The sequence below is a fragment of the Heteronotia binoei genome, chromosome 18 (genome assembly GCF_032191835.1).
Source record: "Heteronotia binoei isolate CCM8104 ecotype False Entrance Well chromosome 18, APGP_CSIRO_Hbin_v1, whole genome shotgun sequence".
In the NCBI taxonomy this organism is placed as follows: Eukaryota; Metazoa; Chordata; class Lepidosauria; order Squamata; family Gekkonidae; genus Heteronotia; species Heteronotia binoei.
Genome location: NC_083240.1, coordinates 10,464,914 through 10,484,268, shown reverse-complemented (window position 1 = coordinate 10,484,268; position 19,355 = coordinate 10,464,914). Strand labels below are relative to the sequence as shown.

Genomic DNA, 19,355 nt, shown 5'->3' with positions numbered 1-19,355 from the left:
ATCCAGAGATGCATGCTTGCTTGTGAAAGCTTATACTAGGGTTGGCAAAACTTGCTTAACATAAGAGCCACATAGAATAAATGTTAGATATTTGAGAGCCACAAGAAGGAAGGAAGGAAGGTTGATGAGGGAGTGAGAGGTGGAAAGACAACAACTTTAAATGCATTCTCCAAGCCACCAACTGACTTGACTTGGAGAAGTAATTTAAAGAGACAAAGGCCTTCTCCAAACTGGCTAATGGGGCAGTGGGACCTTCAAGAGCCACAGAATCTGTGCAAGAGACCCACATGTGGCTCCCAAGCTGCAGTTTGGGCACCCCCCACCCCCACCCCGACTTATACATTGAATAAAACTTTCTTGGTCTTAAAAGAGACTGCAGTGCAATCCTTGTCTAGCTGGAAGGCAAAAAGCAAAGGAGACGACATCAGCCCACGCTGGCAGCCTTCCTTTGTTTCCCTTGCAAGTTTGTAAACTGATGTCTTATGATATCTTATAACTCTTATAATCCTTCAGTTCTCCCCACGCACTTGAAGGCCTGGGGACTGTAAAAGAATATCAACGGAGGGGCTTTGCTATCTCAGTGAAACCGTCTGCCACTTCTGGACCCCTTCTGGACAAATGTCTGTTTTCTTGCCCTATCTTCTGAGATTCCAGCAAAGCCATGCGGAGAGCAGGCCGAAGATCAAAAACCCTCCAGAGAAAGCAAAGGGGAAGAAGAGAGAGAGAAAAACCAGAATCCAGGCCAGGATCTTGGCAGAATGTCAAAGACAAAGAAGGAGCAGCAGCTGGATTTTGTAAATGCCCAAGAAAATTAATACCATACCCAGCAGCAGGGAGGTGGGTGGGGTGGAGGTTGGTTTTGGAAGGGGGGGGGGGGAAGCTGTAAGGGGCCGGCACAGACTCCCTCGATCAACTTACATCAAACAAGACTCGAGAGAGAAGGGCAAAGGCGAAGTTCAGGAGGAAGGTCTGTTGTGTAGAAAGAGAGCAGAAGGGGGGGGGGGGGGAGAAAGAAAAGGGATGGATGGATAGCAGAGAGACGCCGAGGAGTTAAACTTGGAGGTGGGGGAGCCGGAGTGCTGCGGGCTCATGTTTTTTGGGTTGTAAACTGATGAGATCATAAGTGTTTTTAAGCAAGCAAGCAAAGAAACAGAGGGAAAAAAACCAGCCTTGAGAAATTTGGTTTTTCAGGGGAGAAAAGCCAGAGACAAGAACCATGGAGTCCACGAATAGATTCCTTTGGTGTCTGCTGTTACTTTTGCAAGGTAAGTTTGCCAAAGAGGAATTTGCTTCTTTTCCCCCACCCTCCCTATCTTTTCTGAGCAAAGTGTGGGTTTTGGAGAGGCTCTTCCTTGAATGCATGTGTTCCAGAAAACAATTGTTCGCACAGGGTTCCTGCTATTAGCTAGATTTATTTACCCGGTATACTTTTCCCGGGCAACGGTAAGTGGAAACATGAAGCATGTTATGAACATTTGAGGCTGACGGGGACTTATTTTATAGAATTTTGCTCAAAGAGCCAGCAAGAATCCAGTTTTCTGCAGTGGGTGATGATTTAAAAAAAGGCATCTAGGCTTTTTGAGGAAGTGCAGCAGGTAGGAATCCCACAGGCCAAGCTTCCCTATGGCATTGCCAAAGATCTTAAAGTACTACCTGTTGAATGAAGCAATGGCTTAAAGGAGCCCCTGCTGACGTTACACGTCATGTCTTACTGACAAAATTTACTTTCAACCACAGACTTTCTGGTCTCAGCAAAAACAGCTGAGAGAAATATCACTTGTTAGTTTTCTGGTTGTCGTCTGGGTGAACGCCATGGAACTGAGCCCCTTCACAGTCTCAGAACCACTTTAAACAAACTTTTTGTTTCAGTTTTTATATTTTACAAACTAATTACCGTTAAACATAACTGTAATCAACCGTGCAGGATCATCAAAAAAGTAAAAAGTTAATCTTCTCAACTATGAGCATCTATATAGAATCATAGAGTTGGAAGGGACCTCCAGGGCCATCTAGTCCAACCCCCTGCACATTGCAGGAAACTCACCAACGCCTCCCCCTAAATTCACAGGATCTTCATTGCTGTCAGGTGGCCATCTAGCCTCTGTTGAAAAACCTCCAAGGAAGGAGAGCCCACCACCTCCGGAGGAAGCCTGTTCTGTATGCATTATGTATTTCAAAAACAGCTATTTACCTGTAAGCCATTATCCAAATATTATCAAAAAATAAACCAGTAGAAAAAGCCTAGCTGGAAGTCATTTGCATATTAGGCCGCACCCCCTGATGCCAAGCTAGCCGGAACTGCATTCCTGTGCATTCCTGCTCCAAAGAAGCCCTTCAGATCTCAGCAATAAGGGTTATTAGAGCCGCTTAATAGTCTCTGGGATCTTGTTTTGACGGTCACAATTGCCTCCAGAGCAGAGTTGGCCCCACCCCTAGGCAAACTAGGCTATCGCCTAGGGCGCTAGCCTTCCGGGGGCGCCGAATTGACACTCCCCGTGTGACTTAGTGCAGGTCTCTCATCCAAATACTTGCCAGAGTTGGCCCTGCTCAGTTTCTGGGATCTGACAATATTAGCTTGCCTGGGTTATACAGGTCAGGGAACAATTTTAAGAACATAAGAGAAGCCATGTTAGATCAGGTCAATGGCCCATCGAGTCCAACACTCTGTGTCACACAGTGGCCAAAAAAAAAAAAATACACACGCTGTGGCTAATAGCCACTGATGGACCTCTGCTCCATATTTTTATCCAATCCCCTCTTAAAGCTGGCTATGCTTGTAGCTGCCACCACCTCCTGTGGCAGTGAATTCCACATGTTAATCACCCTTTGGGTGAAGAAGTACTTCCTTTTATCCGTTTTAACCTGGCTGCTCAGCAATTTCATCGAATGCCCACGAGTTCTTGTATTGTGAGAAAGGGAGAAAAGGACTTCTTTCTCTACTTTCTCCATCCCATGCATTATCTTGTAAACCTCTATCATGTCACCCCGCAGTCGACGTTTCTCCAAGCTAAAGAGCCCCAAGCGTTTCAACCTTTCTTCATAGGGAAAGTGTTCCAGCCCTTGAATCATTCTAGTTGCCCTTCTCTGGACTTTCTCCAATGCTATAATATCCTTTTTGAGGTTCAGCGACCAGAACTGCACACAGTATTCCAAATGAGACTGCACCATCGATTTATACAGGGGCATTATGATCCTGGCTGATTTGTTTTCAATTCCCTTCCTAATAATTCCCAGCATGGCGTTGGCCTTTTTTTATTGCAAACGCACACTGTCTTGACATTTTCAGTGAGTTATCTACCACGACCTATCCACACAAAAATGTGAAGCCAAAGGAGGCAGGTGTGGAGGAGGCATCGCAAGGGGAAATGAGGTACTAGTGAAGATGGGACCAAGTGGGAAGGGATGAATGGGGGCTTTGGAAAGTGGGGCTGCTGGCTGTAAAGAGGCTGATCTTTTTTTTGAGCAGGAACGCACAGGAACACAGTTCCGGCCGGCTTGGCATCAGGGGGGTGTGGCCTAATATGCAGACGAGCTTCCGCTGGGCTTTTTTGTACAAACAAGCCCTCTACTAAACAATGGTGATGTCAGGGGGAGTGGCCTAATTTGAAAATGAGTTCCTGCTGGGCTTTTTCTACAAAACAGGCTCTCATCAGAGGGGTCAACGCAGAGCTGATTCCTAACTGCTAACTGGTGGGTTTGCAAAGGGCAGCATGCTTGTTTTTGTGTGGCCATTTTGGTATAACGCAAGAACGAAAAAGCGAACGATGGCAGCTTTTGTTTATTACCCTGTTAATTATCTTTACATCGAGTGAACACAGAGCTGGCTAGGGTTGCCAATCCCCAGGTGGGGGCAGGGGATCCCCCGGTTTGGAGGCCCTCCCCCCGCTTCAGGGTCGTCAGAAAGCGGGGGGAGGGAAATGTCTGCTGGAAACTCTGTTATTCCCTATGGCGATTTATTCCCAGAGAAAATCATGGAGAATTGATCTGCGGGTATCTAGAAAATCATGGAGAATTGATCTGCGGGGGGCTGTTATTTGGGGTAGAGGCACCAAATCTTCAGTATAGCGTCAAGTGCCTGTCCCCAAAATACCCCCCAAGTTTCAAAAAGATTGGATCAGGGGGTCCAATTCTATAAGCCCCAAAAGAAGGTGCCCCTATCCTTCATTATTTTCTATGGAAGGAAGGCATTGAAAAGGTGTGCCGTCCCTTTCAATGTGATGGCCAGAACTCCCTTTGGAGTTCAATGATGCTTGTCACAGCCTTGATCTTGGCTCCACCCCCAAAGTCCCCAGATATTTCCTGAATTGGACTTGGCAACCCTAGAGCTGGCAGAGGAATCATAGCGCAGCTTTGAATCTGGTTGTGCAAAGATGTTTACTACCCAAAATGTATAGGGAGACAAAGTTTGCCTGCGAGGTCTATGCAAGCTTTTGAACCATGCAGAGCTCCTTGTAATGCTGATGAAGAATTCTGCAGAATCCGAGATCCCGCCTATAACCTCCAGTATCTTTCTCTCGGCTTGACTTCGCGAATGAAGATTTAAGAAGGGTGCAGTAGTCCACGTCTGCTGCAGGCTCGCTGGTGGCTGACAAGACCAATGCGGGACAGGCAGGTCCGGCCACAGTGGCTGCAGGGAAAAGTCTGATTTGGGGTTGGAACCTCCAGTATACTGGCCGATAATAAGATTTCACTGAGCTCAATTTGCGTGACTCCCTCCGCAGGCTCGGTTGACAAGAGCCATTTATACCGAGTGGCAAAATTATTTGTTCCTTTCCTGTTTGTGCTGCAAAACTTTTTGCAAATTTGGCAAATAGACCCAAAGTAAAGAGACTTAAAAAAAAAAAAACCTCATCAGGGAGGCCAGTGGAAAGTTACTGAGAAGCGTGAAAACACTCAGTGGGATTATTTTTCTACCAGCAATGTTTAAGGACTGATGAAGCTAATATATAAAATGACCAAACCAATTCAGGTGACATTTATCCTACAATATCTGTTCTATAGTGGAAATCACAGCTACCCAGAATATATTTATTTATATGTCTCCTTTATACCCTGCCTTTCTCCCCTGCAAGGGGACCCAACCCAGTTTACATTGTTGTCTCCTCCATTTTATCTTCATAACAACCCAGTGAGGTAGTTTAAGCTCAGTGTGCGCAACTGGCCCAAGGTCGCCCAGCGAGTTTCCATGGCACAGCCAGGATTCAAACCTGGGTCTTCCCAAGACTAGTCTGAACACTCTTAAGCATTACACCATTCTGGCTTCCTGTCTCAATATCTAAAGCTGAGAAGGGTCTATTATTATTTGTCAGTTATATAAGCAGGCCTCTTTCTACAAAAAAGCCCAGCAAGAACTGGTTTGCATATTAGGCCACACCCTTGATGCCAAACCAGCCGGAACTGCGTTCCTGTGCATTCCTGCTCAACCCCCCTACCCCCACCTCCACCCCCGAGTATGTATGTACTGTATGTGCGTGTAAACCACTGCAGCCAACTTATGGCAACCTTGTGAGTTTTTTGAGGCAAGAGATTATATTGGATTTATATCCCACCCTATACCCTGAGTCTCAGAGCGGTCACAATCTCCTTTACTTCCCGCCCCCCCCTCCCACACACACACAACAGACACCCTGTGAGGTAGATGAGACTGAGAGAGATCTCACAGCAGCTGTCCTTTCAAGGACAACTCCTACGAAAGGAAATACTTCTTCACCCAAAGGGTGATTAACATGTGGAATTCACTGCCACAGGAGGTGGCGGCGGCTACAAGCATAGCCAGCTTTAAGAGGGGGTTAGATAAAAATATGGAGCAGAGGTCCATCAGTGGCTATTAGCCACAGTATATATGTGTGTGTGTGTATGTATGTATATGTGTGTGTGTGTATACATACACACACACAGACATATTGGCCACTGTGTGACACAGAGTGTTGGACTGGATGGGCCATTGGCCTGATCCAACATGGCTTCTCTTATGTGACACAGAGTGTTGGACTGGATGGGCCATTGGCCTGATCCAACATGGCTTCTCTTATGTGACACAGAGTGTTGGACTGGATGGGCCATTGGCCTGATCCAACATGGCTTCTCTTATGTTCTTATGAGAGCTCTGGCTAACCCAAGGCCATTCCCGCAGGTGCAAGTGGAGAAGTGAGGAATCAAACCTGGTTCTCCCAGATAAGAGTCTGCACACTTCACCACTACACCAAACTGGCTCTCGCCAAACAGGAAGGGAAAGCAACTGTAAGCTGCTCCATGATATAAAACCCACTCTCCTCCTCCTCTTTGCCTGGGCCATCCAGGTCAGGGTGATGTCTGTGCTTTTTTCTCAAACATTGTCTCACCCAACTGAAAAATGGAAGCGGGGGGCCAACGGGGAGAATGCCACGCGCCTCCTTCCATAATGCCCCGTAGGAACATCAGCAACTTTGCTAGTCGTTTCGTATATTTTTTTAAAAAATCATCGGACGACTGCATGGGCGGATGGCCTCGTTGCGTCTAGACAAGGCAGGCTTGCATTGGGCGCGTGCCTGACCCAGTTTGGAGCCCACGTGGTCCTGCCTCGGAGGAAAGCCTCGCTGTGGGAGAAGCACAGGAACTTCTTCCTGGCTGTCTTGGAAGTCCTGCACCTAGCGACAGCCCCACCTGGCCTTTGGCCTGATCCAACATGACTTATTTTTATGTTGTTAGAATTGGCTGCCCTTTCCTCAGGCTTAGGGTTGCCAATCCCCAGGTGGGGGCAGGGGATCCCCCGGTTTGGAGGCCCTCCCCCTGCTTCAGGGTCATCAGAAAGTGTGTGGGGGGGGAATGTCTGGTGGGATCTCCATTATTCCCTATGGAGACAGATTCCCATAGGGTATAATGGAGAATTGATCCATGGGTATCTGCGGCTCTGGAGGGGGGGGTCTATTTTTTGAGGTAGAGGCACCAAATTTGCAGCATAGCATCCAGTGCCTCTCCTCAAAACATCCTCCATGTTTCAAAAAGATTGGACCAGGGAGTTCAATTCTGTGAGCCCCCAAAGAAGGCGCCCCATCCTTCATTATTTCCAATGGAGGGAAGGCATTTAAAAGGAGCACAGTCCCTTAAAATGTGAGGCCAGAACTCCCTTTGGAGTTCAGTTACGCTTGTCACAACCTTGCTCCTGGCTCCACCCCCAAAGTCCCCAGTTGTTTCTCGAATTTGACCTGGCAACCCTACTTAACACTGCTCACGTTGCAAGCTGTAGTTTCAGACTGGCGAAGGGAGCTGCGAATCTCGGAAGCTCGCACCCCGAAATTCTTCTTGGTTTCTAAGGTCCTGTGGGACTTGAATCTAATTGCGAGATGGACCCTCCTCTGCTTGAATGGCGGGAGATGAGGGGCTTTGGGTGGTCTTTATCTAGCTGGCAGGTAAAGCGGCTGTAATAAAAGTATCCCGAAACAGGGCCGACAGCTGTTCTCAAACTTGGAGATCGCACTGTTCTGACCGAACAGCACATATGGTGAGTTTCCTGCTTTTTTGGAAAGCCGGCCAAACTTTCAGAAGCGATGGAATCTGCAAAGGCCCCCAAGTTTGATACATTACACAGAAAAGCGGGCGAGAGGCCTGGAGGCCTTCGTGCACAGCTGGGGAATGCCACATGAGCTGGAATGTGGCAGGATTTTGAAAAAGGGCAGAACAGCTCCTGTCAGCCCTTTTTGAAAAAGAGCAGAACACCCCATCAGGGCCTGCGTCAACCAGGCCCAAAGAGAGGGCTGTCAGATCCAATTCAAGAAATATCTGGGGATTTTGGGGATGTAGCCAGGAGACTTTGGGGGTGGAGCCAGGAGCAAGGGTGTGACGAGCACAATTGAACTCCAAAGGGAGTTCTGGCCATCACATTTAAAAGGACCGCAAACCTTTTAAATGTCTTTCCTCTGTTGTAAATAATGAAGGAGAGGGGCACCTTCTTTTGGGGCTCATAGCATTGGACCCCCTGGTCCAATCTTTTTGAAACCTGGGGCTGTTTTGAGGAGAGGTACCAGGTTCTATGCTGAAAATTTGGTGCCTCTTTCTCACAAAACAGCCTCTCTCCAAAATAACCCCCGAGTTTCAAAAAGATTGGACCAGGGGGGTCCAATTCCGTGAGCCCCCCAAAAAGGTGCCCCTATCCTTCATTATTTCCGATGGAGGGAAGACATTTAAAAGGTATGCGGTCCCTTTAAATGTGATGGCCAGAACTCCCTTTGGAGTTCAATTGTGCTCGTCACACCCTGGCTCCTGGCTCCACCCCCAAAGTCCCCAGATACTTCTTGAATTGGACTTGGCAACCCTAATATCAATGTGCATCTTGGACTTAATGACTGTAAAATGTATGGAAATGATTTTATTGTATATCCTGTTTCAAGATTTTATGTTTGTTTTTAACTGTTGTGAGCCGCCCTGGGCCCGTTAGGGGAGGACGGGATATAAATTTGTCAAATAATAAAATAAAAATGTATAGGATCAATTCTCCATTATATCCTATGGGAATCGGTCTCCCTAGGGAATAATGGTGTGCCCAGCAGACATTCCCCCCCCCTTTCTGATGACCAGGGGTGGGATTCTAGCAAGAGCTCCTTTGCATAATAGGCCACACACCCCTGATGAAGGCTCTTTTTTTGTAAGCTCTTGGAGGATTGGCTAAATCAGGTGGGTGTGGCCTAATATGCAAAGGAGCTCCTGCTAGAATCCCACCCCTGCTGATGACGCTGAAGCAGAGGGAGGGGAGGGCCCCCCCGGCCCCCCCCCCCCGGGGATTGTGCAACCAACAAGGAGCAACGTGGTTAATGGAGTAGGACAAGCAGGTTAACAAACGTCCGCAGAAACCAGCCTCAAAAATGATACAAACTTAGATTTACTAAACAGCATATAAAATTAGTTATCCATATCGAACCATGTCGTTTTATAGAAAAAGGGCATAAGGAACATCAGCCTCCCGCCCAAAGTTACTTTGAAGGCAATTCATGTCCGATTTTCAACAAATGGGTGCAGGTAGTGATTGCGCAGGTTGAGGTTTTTTGCGGAGACCAACGCCCTTGATGATTTCTTCTGTCCAGCAGGGCTGTACTTATTCCACGTTTCGGGATTGCTTCTGCGAGCTTCCAAAACTGTTCGACATACTTCACGTGCTGACGCTTACAAGCATTTACGTATAGTTTGACCAGGTATGACCGTACCATACATAAATGCTTGTAAGCGTCAGCGCGTGAAGTATGTCGAACAGTTTTGGAAGCTCGCAAAAGCAATCATGAAACGTGGAATAAGTACAGCCGCGTCGCGTTTCATATTTGCCTTGCTGGGCAGAAGAAATCATCGGGGGCGTTGGTCTCCATGAAAAACTCTACCTGTGGGATCACTACCTGCACCCATTTGTTGAAAATCGGACATGAATTGAACATATGAAGCTGCCTTATACTGAATCAGACCCACCTGGGTCCATCAAAGTCAGTATTGTCTACTCAGACTGGCAGCCGCTCTCCAGGGTCTCAAGCTGAGGTTTTTCACACCTATTTGCCTGGACCCTTTTTGGAGATGCCGAGAATTGAACCTTGGACCTTCTGCTTACCAAGCAAATGCTCTACCACTGAGCCACTGTCCCTCCCAAATTGCCTTCAAAGTGACTTTGGGCGGGAGGCTGATGTTCCTTATGCGCTTTTTCTATAAAATGACATGGTTCAATATGGATAACTAATTTTATATGTTGTTTAGTCAATCTGAGTTTGCATTATTTTTGAGACTGGTTTACGCGGAGGTTTGTTAGCCTGCTTGTCCTGCCCCCACCTGGGGATTGGCAACCCTCCCCAAAGACCCTCCAGGGCAGGCCCTTCATCTGGATCCCATCCTCTGCCGCTCGTTGGCACTAGCTTGGCCTCTGCGGAGCCATAATTTGGGACGGGGACATACTTGACGGCGCTGCCTTCAGAGCTCCTGGACCACAAATGACAGAGGAGAGGAGAAACTTTGCTTTCAGCCGGCTGGTTCTTTTTCAAAATCTCGGCTGCTGGAAGAGTTAAGAAAAACAGGCCTCGAGATAATAATTCCCACATGTTGGGCTGTGAGGAAGTCGCGAACCTGTGAAGGGCTCCTTGTGAACCTCAGTTTACCCCCTGAAAGATGAGGCTGCTTGCCGTGTCTCTGTATGATTTGCTGATCTGGCTTCTTCTCCTTCCAATCGGCACTGGTCAGCCGGGTGAAGAATTCCACCACATTACTGCATCGATGGGTGAACCATCTAGCAGCGTTTGCATACCATTTAAGGCAGGGGTGGCCGACGGTAGCTCTCCAGATGTTTTTTGGCTACAACTCCCATCAGCCCCAGCCAGCATGGCCAATGGCTGGGGCTGATGGGAGTTGTAGGCAAAAAACATCTGGAGAGCTACTGTTGGCCACCCCTGATTTAAGGCAGTCAATTTTCAGTTACTTGACCATGAAATTTCCCCCCCTTTCCTGTCATGGTGACATTTGGACTTTCTGCTTGAGGTGACGAAATCTCTTTGGTTTTGACCCAACCGGGTGTCCTTCACAGGAAGTGATGTAGCAAGAGAAGTGATGTAACAAGAGAGGAGGAGCTTAAGCAAGGGCTTGGGATGGAACCGTGGGAATGACACTGAGGTGCTGCAGCGCATAGTTTGTTTCCACCCTTTAGCGGTGCAGGAGGCAACAGTCTCTGGTTTCTGGAACTGTGCTTTTGTTCCTGGCCAGCCATTGTGCAGGAAGAGAAAATGGTCCTGAGCTTGGATTGCCTTGTGTGATGCGAAATTATGAAGGAGCGGGAAGCAGTAAGCAAGAAGATACTTTTACAGCTAGGTTTGGTTGGGGCGGGGAGGGAAGGAGAAGCAGTTTCTGGTTGAACCGAAACATTTTGTCACTTGGTACAATAAAAAGAAGTTGGCTTACACCTGGGAGAGGAAGGGCCCCGTGGCACAGATTGGTAAAGCTGCAGTACTGCAGTCTGAGCTGTCTGCTCACGACCTGCGTTTGATCCTAGCGGAAGCTGGTTTCAGGTAGCCGGCTCCAGGTTGACACAGCCTTCCATCCTTCCGAGGTCGGTAAAAGGAGTATCCAGCTTTCTGGAGAGGAAGTGTAGATGACTGGGGAAGGCAATGGCAAGCCACCCCGTAAAAAGTCTGCCGTGGAAACGTCATGATGCGACGTCACCCCAGAGTCGAAAACGACTGGTGCTTGCACAGGGGACGACCTTTACCTTTTACACCTGGGAGAAGGCTGTGTTGTACTCTCTGCATTGTGTGCAATCCCCAGAGGGAAGGAGCAAAAATTGTATTTTGCATGTCGAACTGGTATTATCATGGCACAGTGGATGAACATGGATTTGTACTATCTTTACATTCGTTGATTTATATTTTATTTACGTTCGCGATGACTCAAGGCAAATTACACAGCGCAAGTCAGTACAATCAACTGGAGGGGACATTCAGCTAACAATGAAATAGGATTTGAGCGATAGAAGCGACCAGAAATCTAAACAGACAAAGCAGGATTTGAAGTAAAGCAGAAGGGTTAACACGACCAGGGCTTTTTTTTTGAACAGGAACGCAGTTCCGGCTGCCTTGGCATCAGGGGTGTGGCAAATGCAAATGAGTTCTTGCTGGGCAGCTTCTACCAAAAAAAAAAAACCCTGTGTGAAACAATGGTGACATCAGGGGTGTGTGGTCTAAGATGCAAATGAGTTCCTGCTGGGCTTCTTCTTCCCAAAAAAGCCCTGTGTGAAACAATGGTGATGTCAGGGGGTGTGGCCTAATATGTAAATGAATTGCTGCTGGGCTTTTTCTACAAAAAAGGTCCTGAACATGACCAGTCATATGATGCACTGTTACACAGTAGGATCTGATTTACAGTGACCTATGCACAGGTGGATGGACTGCTGTCCCTAATAATTTTACTAAGGAACTTTGTGACTCAGTTAGTACAGTTGAACTCGGTTGCTGGCATAGAAAAGCCACCTTAAATAAAACAGTTTTTTGTAGAACAAAGTTTGAGTCCAGGGGCACCTTTAAGACCAGCGAAGTTTAATTCCATGCTGCGCAGTTCGCAGAAAGCCAGGAGAAGGGGAGCCTTCTTGACCTCAGGCAGGCTTTTCCATAAGATGGGGGCCACCACAGAGAAGGCACCGGCATAGGCCGTTGTTGACTTTGCCCGTTTGCAGGTTGGGCCCTGCAGGAAGTCATGCTGGGATGAGCAAAGCTGTCGTGGCAGAGCATAGAGGGATGAGACGGTCTTGCAGGTGGGAGGGTCCAGGGCTAGGAAGGGCTTTGTAGGTCATGGCCAATGCCTTCAACTGAATCGAACCTGATGGGCAGGATGGGACCAATATTCACGAACCATCTCACATGCATATTATAACATATAATAATCCAAGAGAGCAAAAAATATTCAAATTCTCAGCAGACTTTGGTCACTAATTTATTTCTCCACCACTCTTTTTCTTTTCAGAGATGCTTGTTCATCCCTATTCAGGTGAGTAATACCAATCATGAAGTACGAATACTTTTATAATAATAATAATAAACTTTTATTTATATCCCGCCCTCCCCGCCAAGGCAGGCTCAGGGCTGCTCACAGGACATGGTGTATACCATGATTACAATAAAATACAATTAATACAATAAAATACAATTAAAACACAGTTAGATAAATAAAGTAAAACCAATATAAATTGAAGGTGCTACAGTACAATACATATATATCAAGATGGCTAGATGTCACTTTCAGGATTCCACCTTAAAAGCCAGTTGAAAGAGGACAGTTTTACAAACCCTGCGGAACTTTATTTGTTTCCGTCGTTTATACCCTGCCTTTCTCCCCAGTGGGGACTTACATTGGTCCTCTCTCCATTTTATCCTCACGACAACCCTGCAGGGTAGGTGAGGCTGAGAGTGCGTGACTGATCCAAGATCACCCCATGAGTTTCTACTGAGGATTCAAACCTGGGCCTTCCACACCCTAGTCTGCTGTTCTGACCACCACACCACACTTGGAATATATATATATAAAGCAGCTGACATCTTCAAAACACTTTACATGTAACTAGGGCTCTTTTTCTATCAGGAGCCCCCTGATGTAGCCAATCCTCCTGGAGCTTACAGTCGGCCCTGTACTAAGAGCCCTCTAAGCTCTTGGAGGATTGGCTACATCAGGGGTGTGTGGTCTAATATGCAGAGGAGCTCCTGCTAGAAAAATAGCCCTGTTAAATGTGAGCAAAAATTCTATTTTGTGAGCTACTGGTTTTTAAATTGTGAGCTACTGGCATTAAAGTTGTAAGCTACTGCATAAATGATTGTGCTCTGGTGCCATTTTTCCTGAGCTAAGATGAGACAGAGAGAGAATCTCACCTACATTTACCGAGTGGGTTTGTGGCTGAGGTGTGATTTGCATAGGGAACGTGCCTTTAGACACCGCGGCATATTCATTCTAATGTCCCGAGCTCCGAGTCCTGACAGACAGTGAGAGATCCCCTTGGTACAGGAGGGTTTAAAGCAGGGATCCACCTCCCTCTTTTGCCTTTTCCCCTCTGCACCTGTCGCAGTCCCTGCAGACGCCGCCAATCTCGAGAGCGTGGTGGTGTCTGTGCTGAACGTTACCGCCAAAGTGGGCTCGCAGATGGTCCTACCTTGCAAGAGCTACCGGATGGTGTGGACCCAGGATCGCCTGAATGACCGCCAGCGTGTGGTCCACTGGGACTTGTACAGAAACCAGTACGAAGATTACAGCAGTGAGCGACTCTGCGACATGTATTCGGCCGGGGAGCAGCGAGTCTACAGTGGCTACAACAAAGGCCGGATATTTATGCCCGACGCTGCATTTGAGGATGGCAACTTCTCGCTGGTCATCAAAGGTACTGAGAACCACCGTGTTTTCTGCGCGCATCTCCCTGTTTGCAAACAGAGACCGAACAGGTTGCCCAAAGTTATTAACTGTAGTTTAAGATGGGGAAAAGGATTCATGCCCTCCCAGTGTGGGTTTGAACCACTGATCTTTCTACTCTTTGGGCTCGTCCACATTGTTTCCATCACTTGTGTTCCCCTGTTGCTTTGGCTTTCTTTTCCTTTTTTGCACATGTTTTGCTCCCTCTGGTGGATGATTTGATATTACATTGCTGTACTTCTGGCATACTTTCCTGCAGGAAAATATGCCGGACTTAAAACAATGTAATATCAAATCGACCATTAGAGGGAGCTAAAGGAATGCAGGAAAGAAGAAGAAGAATTATTGCAGGTTTATACCCCGCCTTTCTCCCTGAGTTGGAGACTCAGAGCGGCTTACAATCTCCTATGTCTTCTCCCCCCACAACAGACACCCTGTGAGGTGGGTAGGGCTGAGAGGGCTCTCACAGCAGCTGCCCTTTCAAGGACAAGTCCTGTGATAGCTATGGCTAACCCAAGGCCATTCCAGCAGCTGCAAGTGGAGGAGTGGGGAATCGAACCCGGTTTTCCCAGATAAGAGTTCGCACACTTAACCACTACACCAAACTGGCTCTTTAGAAAACACTCCCCTCCCCCAGCCATAGGGACACATAGGCAAGGAAAATAAGAATGCAGAAAGGCTGTCTCAGACTCTTACCTAGAGGTCCCCAACCTTTTTTTAACCCTGTGTGTACCTTTGGAACTGTGGCACAGGGGGGTAGATGTAACTACAAAATCGCTTCCACAAGAGGTGGGGCCAGTCACAATATGTCAGAGAGTGAGGTCATGAATAGTTTTAATAGCAACTCTATTTTACAGGATGCCTTTTAAAACAAACACATTGTTTTAAAATATTTTCCTTGCATACACTTTTAGGCATGCAGTGAAAATCCTTACGCTTGGCAGCTGCCGCCAAGACAACTGTTAAAAATTTTGCCCACGCCATGTGATCTCCAGTAGCCAATCAGAAGCTGCTTGGCAAATGCCCTTCCTGCCTGCCTTCTAAAAATCCCAATCTTGTCAGATCTTGGAAGCTTAGCAGGGTCGGCCTTGGCGAGTATTTGGCTAGGAGGCCCCCTCCCCAAGGAAGTCCAGAGTCACTGCACAGAGGCAGGCAACGGCAAACCGCCTCTGAAACATCTCTTGCCTTGAAAAAAACAAGTCTAGCTCGCCACCTAGTGGTGCATAACACTAAAAGAGCTAGACCTTCAGGCTGCCAGACAATCATAGGATCTCCCTGCTCTTCTACACGCAAGGCTGTACAATAATAATGTATTATTCTTATTCAAGACCTGGTCGAGAGCGATGAAGGCATTTATTCCTGCAGCCTCCACCACCATTATTGCCACCTGTACGAGACGGTGAAGATCCAGCTCGACATCACCATGAAAGGTGAGCGCTTCTCTGCTGATTTGTGGCGGGAAAGGAGCCAGTATGTACAGGCTTTAGCATGTACAGGCTTTATTCCAGTCAACATTTCTCTCTTGTAAATTCAACACGCTTGTTCCAGGCAGCCTCCCTTCTGGTCTTCTGTAGCTCGGCAAGGAGCAAATGAATGGCCGGGAAGCAGTCATTAAGATGTTTGTGGGCATCGGAGTATTTCCTGTCATGAGGCTGCAGAGAAGTCTTAAGATGAGTTACAGCTGTTTCCTGGGCCTGCCCTAGACCAGGGGTGGCCAATGGTAGGTCTCCAGATGTTTTTTGCCTACAATTCCCATCAGTCCCAGCCATCAGCCATGCTGGCTGGGGCTGATGGGAGTTGTAGGCAAAAAACATCTGGAGAGCTACCATTGGCCACCCCTGCCCTAGACTGTCTGGCACCCTAGGGAAGGCTAATCCTCCAAGAGCTTACAGAGCTCTTAGCACAGGGTCTACTGTAAGCTCCAGGATTGGCTACATCAAGGGGGTGTGGCCTAATATGCAAAGACGTTCTTGCTACAAAAAAAAAGCGCCCTGTTCTGGGTGGTTCCATGGCTTCCTAGTGAGCTTCCTCAAAAAAACATCCAGCCAATCTCTCCAGGAGGGTGGACTCAAGGAGCCTTTTGCCCTGTCAAGGAGAGCTAGTCCTAGTCTTTAAAAAACAAAATAACCAAAGTTCAAACTGGACGGTGGCTCAGTGGTAGAGCATCTGCCTGGTAAGCAGAAGGTCCCAAGTTCAATCCCTGGCATCTCCAACTAAAAAGGGTCCAGGCAAAGAGGCGTGAAAAACCTCCGCTTGAGACCCTGGAGAGCCGCTGCCAGTCTGAGCAGACAATACTGACTTTGATGAACCCAGGGTCTGACTCAGTATGTGGCAGCTTCATATGTTCAACCTGGAAGTGAAGCTGTAGGAATTCTTGGGCTTAACATGTAGCCAGCTCATCAGGATGTATACATTTTAGTATTGCCCAGGGCTTTTCTTTTCTTTTTTTGTAGCAGGAGCTTCTTTGCATATTAGGCCACACCTCCCTGATGTAGCCAATCCTTCAAGGGCTTACAGGGCTTTTACTACAGGGCCTCCTGTAAGCTCTTGGAGGATTGGCTACATCAGGGGTGTGTGGCCTAATATGCAAAGGAGTGTTTGCTACAAAAAAAGCCGTGGTGGTGCCCAAAGAGGGTGGGGTTTAGAGATGGGAGGGACTTCAGCAGGGTACAATGCCACAGAGCCCACCTTCCAAAGTGGCCATTTTCTCCAGGTGAACTGATCTGTCACCTGGAGAACAGCTGTCATCCGTGTTCCTTCTAAGCTGAGTTGGTATGAGCTAGCTCGCAGTTCTTTAGCCTCCAGCTCACACATTCTTGTCTTAGCTCAGGAAGAAGGGCCCCAGAGCAAACCAGTTAATGCAGGAGCTCACCAATTTAATGCCAGTAGCTCACAAAGTAGTTGTTGCCCATAAGACCCCACAGCTTAGAGGGAGCATTGGTTGTAATCTCAGGAGGTCTCCAGATACCTTTCACCGTTGGAGCAAATAGCAGTTCCCTGGGGGCCATTTCAGGCTCGGAAAATGGCACAGGAGAGAAAGGTTTAAGCTCCCTTTCCCTGGGTGCCACAGCCTTGAAATAGATCAGGGAGGCCCACACACCTGAGAGTTAAAGTTCCACGTAGAACTCCTGGCACACCTTCTGGCAGAACCTCGGGTGTATTTATGCCCTCTGACCTAAGCTTCCCAATCCCCAGGTCCCAGCGGGGGATTCCCAGATTTTACAGGCTTTTCCCCAGTCAGCTGGCTGGCGGGGGAAGCTCCTCCCCCACAGCCACCCTGTACCTCTAGATCTTGGGCAGGACCTGCAAACAGGTCCAGTTTTAAAATGTGTGTGCGCCTTTAAATTGGAGCAGGAAGTACTTCATGGGGAAGGGTTAGCAACAGCAGACCTCCTCAGAGTGCTGCCCCTCTGTTTTGCTTTCCTTTCTGACAAGGGAGGGTGTGTACTTTCCAGACCTCGTTGTGGAGGCACCAGAGACTCCTGCTTTGTTCTACTGCTTCAGACCAACCCGGCTGCCCACTTGCACCAGAGAGAGTTAAGGGTGTGTGTGAGTGTGAGAGAGAAAACGGGGGGGGAGGGAACTCTATTATTCCCTATGGAGACTTATTCTCATAGGAAATAATGGAGAATTGATCTGCGGGTGTCTGGGGCTCTGGGAGGGCTGTTTTTTGAGGCTGAGGCACCAGATTTGCAGCATAGCATCCAGTACCTCTCCCCAAAATACTCCCCGAGTTTCAAAAAGATTGGACCAGGGAGTCCAATTCTATGAGCGCCAAAAGAAGGTGCCTCTATCCTTCATTATTTCCTACAGAGGGAAGGGATTTAAAAGATGTGTGGTCCCTTTAAATGTGATGGCCAGAACTCCCTTGAAATTCAATTATGCTTGTCACACCCTTGCTCCTGGCTCCACCCCCAAAGTCTCCTGGCTCCACCCCCAAAGTCTTCTAGCTCCACCTCCAAAGTTCCCAGATATTTCTTGAATTGGACTTGGCAACCCTACTCCGACCAGTAAAACGAAAGTTTAGGATTTAGGTTTTGGGAGAGCCGAAGAGATGCTGCTTTGGAATTGCTGCGTTGCCCGTATGCTTGCTTCTGCAGCCTCCATACCGCTTGCTCAATATTTCACAGAGCTGGGTTGCCATTTCTGGGTTGAGAAATACCTGGAACTTTTGGGGGTGGAGCCAGGAGAGCATGGGATTTGGGGAGGGACCGCAACAAAGTATAGCGCCTTAGCAGGGCTGTCGCACTCATTTGTTATGAGGATCAGACCTTGTCGGGCTGGGCCCTGTGTGTCATAAAATGTAATGTCAGGTAGCGGAGATATACACTTTATAAAGGACCCAAAACGCAATTAAAATTTTTTCAAAAACGTAAAATAAAACATGCTAAAGTATTAGCGCTCTTGTAATATTGTGGTCAGTATCAAAGCAAGCTCTCTGTACACCCCCCCTCTCCTCCCCAAGAGAGGAGCCTCAGCCAATGGAGAAAACAGAGGTTTTGCTCAGCAGCTTCTGTGCAATTGAGAAATCCTGGCAAAACAAGCTGTGACACAGAAAGAAGCAAGAAAGAGGGAGAAGGAAGCAGACTTGCTCGTGGGCCTGATATAGGGTTGCCAATCCCCAGGTGGGGGCAGGGGATCCCCCGGTTTGGAGGCCCTCCCCCCTCTTCAGGGTTGTCAGAAAGTGGGGGGAGGGAAGGGAAATGTCTGCTGGGAACTCTGTTATTCCCTATGGAGATTTATTCCCATAGAAAATCATGGAGAATTGATCCGTGGGTATCTGGGGCTCTGGGGGGCTGTTTTTTGGGGTAGAGGCACCAGATTTTCAGTATAGCATCTAGTGCCTCTCCCCAAAATACCCCCCAAGTTTCAAAAAGATTGGACCAGGGGGTCCAATTCTGTGAGCCCCAAAAGAAGGTGCCCCTATCCTTCATTATTTCCTATGGAATTGAAAAGGTGTGCCGTCCCTTTAAATGTGATGGCCAGAACTCCCTTTGGAGTTCAATTATGCTTGTCACAGCCTTGATCTTGGCTGCACCCCCAAAGTCTCCTGGCTCCACCCCAAAGTCCCCAGATATTTCTTGAGTTGGACTGGGCAACCCTAGCCTGATAAGAGCCCTCCAGGGACCTTATCTGGCCCTCGGGCCACATGTTTGACACCTAGGGTTGCCAACCCCCAGGTAGGTAGAAACTACCAAAACGCTGTGTATACTATATTTCCAATAATTATAATCACTCAATACACCATTTACTCATAATTATTCATAATTCATATAACTTTTCAGTCCAACTCAGTCCAGAATTCATAAATCAACTCAAAATGGAAATCCAGTCTTGGATGCTTGAAGCAGGAAGGTACCGTCTCCTGCTGTACCTTCAACTTTCAGACACAGGTGGCACCGTGAAGACATGTAATAGGGAGAACCTATACATGCAGTTGTGAGTAACGAGCCGAAGCGGTTGCCTTAGCATGG

At 47.7% G+C, this 19,355-nt stretch overlaps 1 protein-coding gene across 1 annotated transcript in view; it reads left to right on the top strand.

Annotated features, from left to right (window-relative positions):
- Window positions 1–1,030: 1,030 nt before the first annotated feature.
- Window positions 1,031–19,355, top strand: part of MXRA8 (matrix remodeling associated 8) — a 35,431-nt gene continuing 17,106 nt past the window's right edge. Inside the window, exons 1-4 of the mRNA XM_060259335.1 lie at window positions 1,031–1,265; window positions 12,451–12,474; window positions 13,544–13,852; window positions 15,210–15,311. Coding sequence (XP_060115318.1) covers window positions 1,217–1,265; window positions 12,451–12,474; window positions 13,544–13,852; window positions 15,210–15,311 — 484 coding nt within the window. The 5' untranslated portion in view covers window positions 1,031–1,216. The remainder of the gene's footprint in view (window positions 1,266–12,450; window positions 12,475–13,543; window positions 13,853–15,209; window positions 15,312–19,355) is intronic.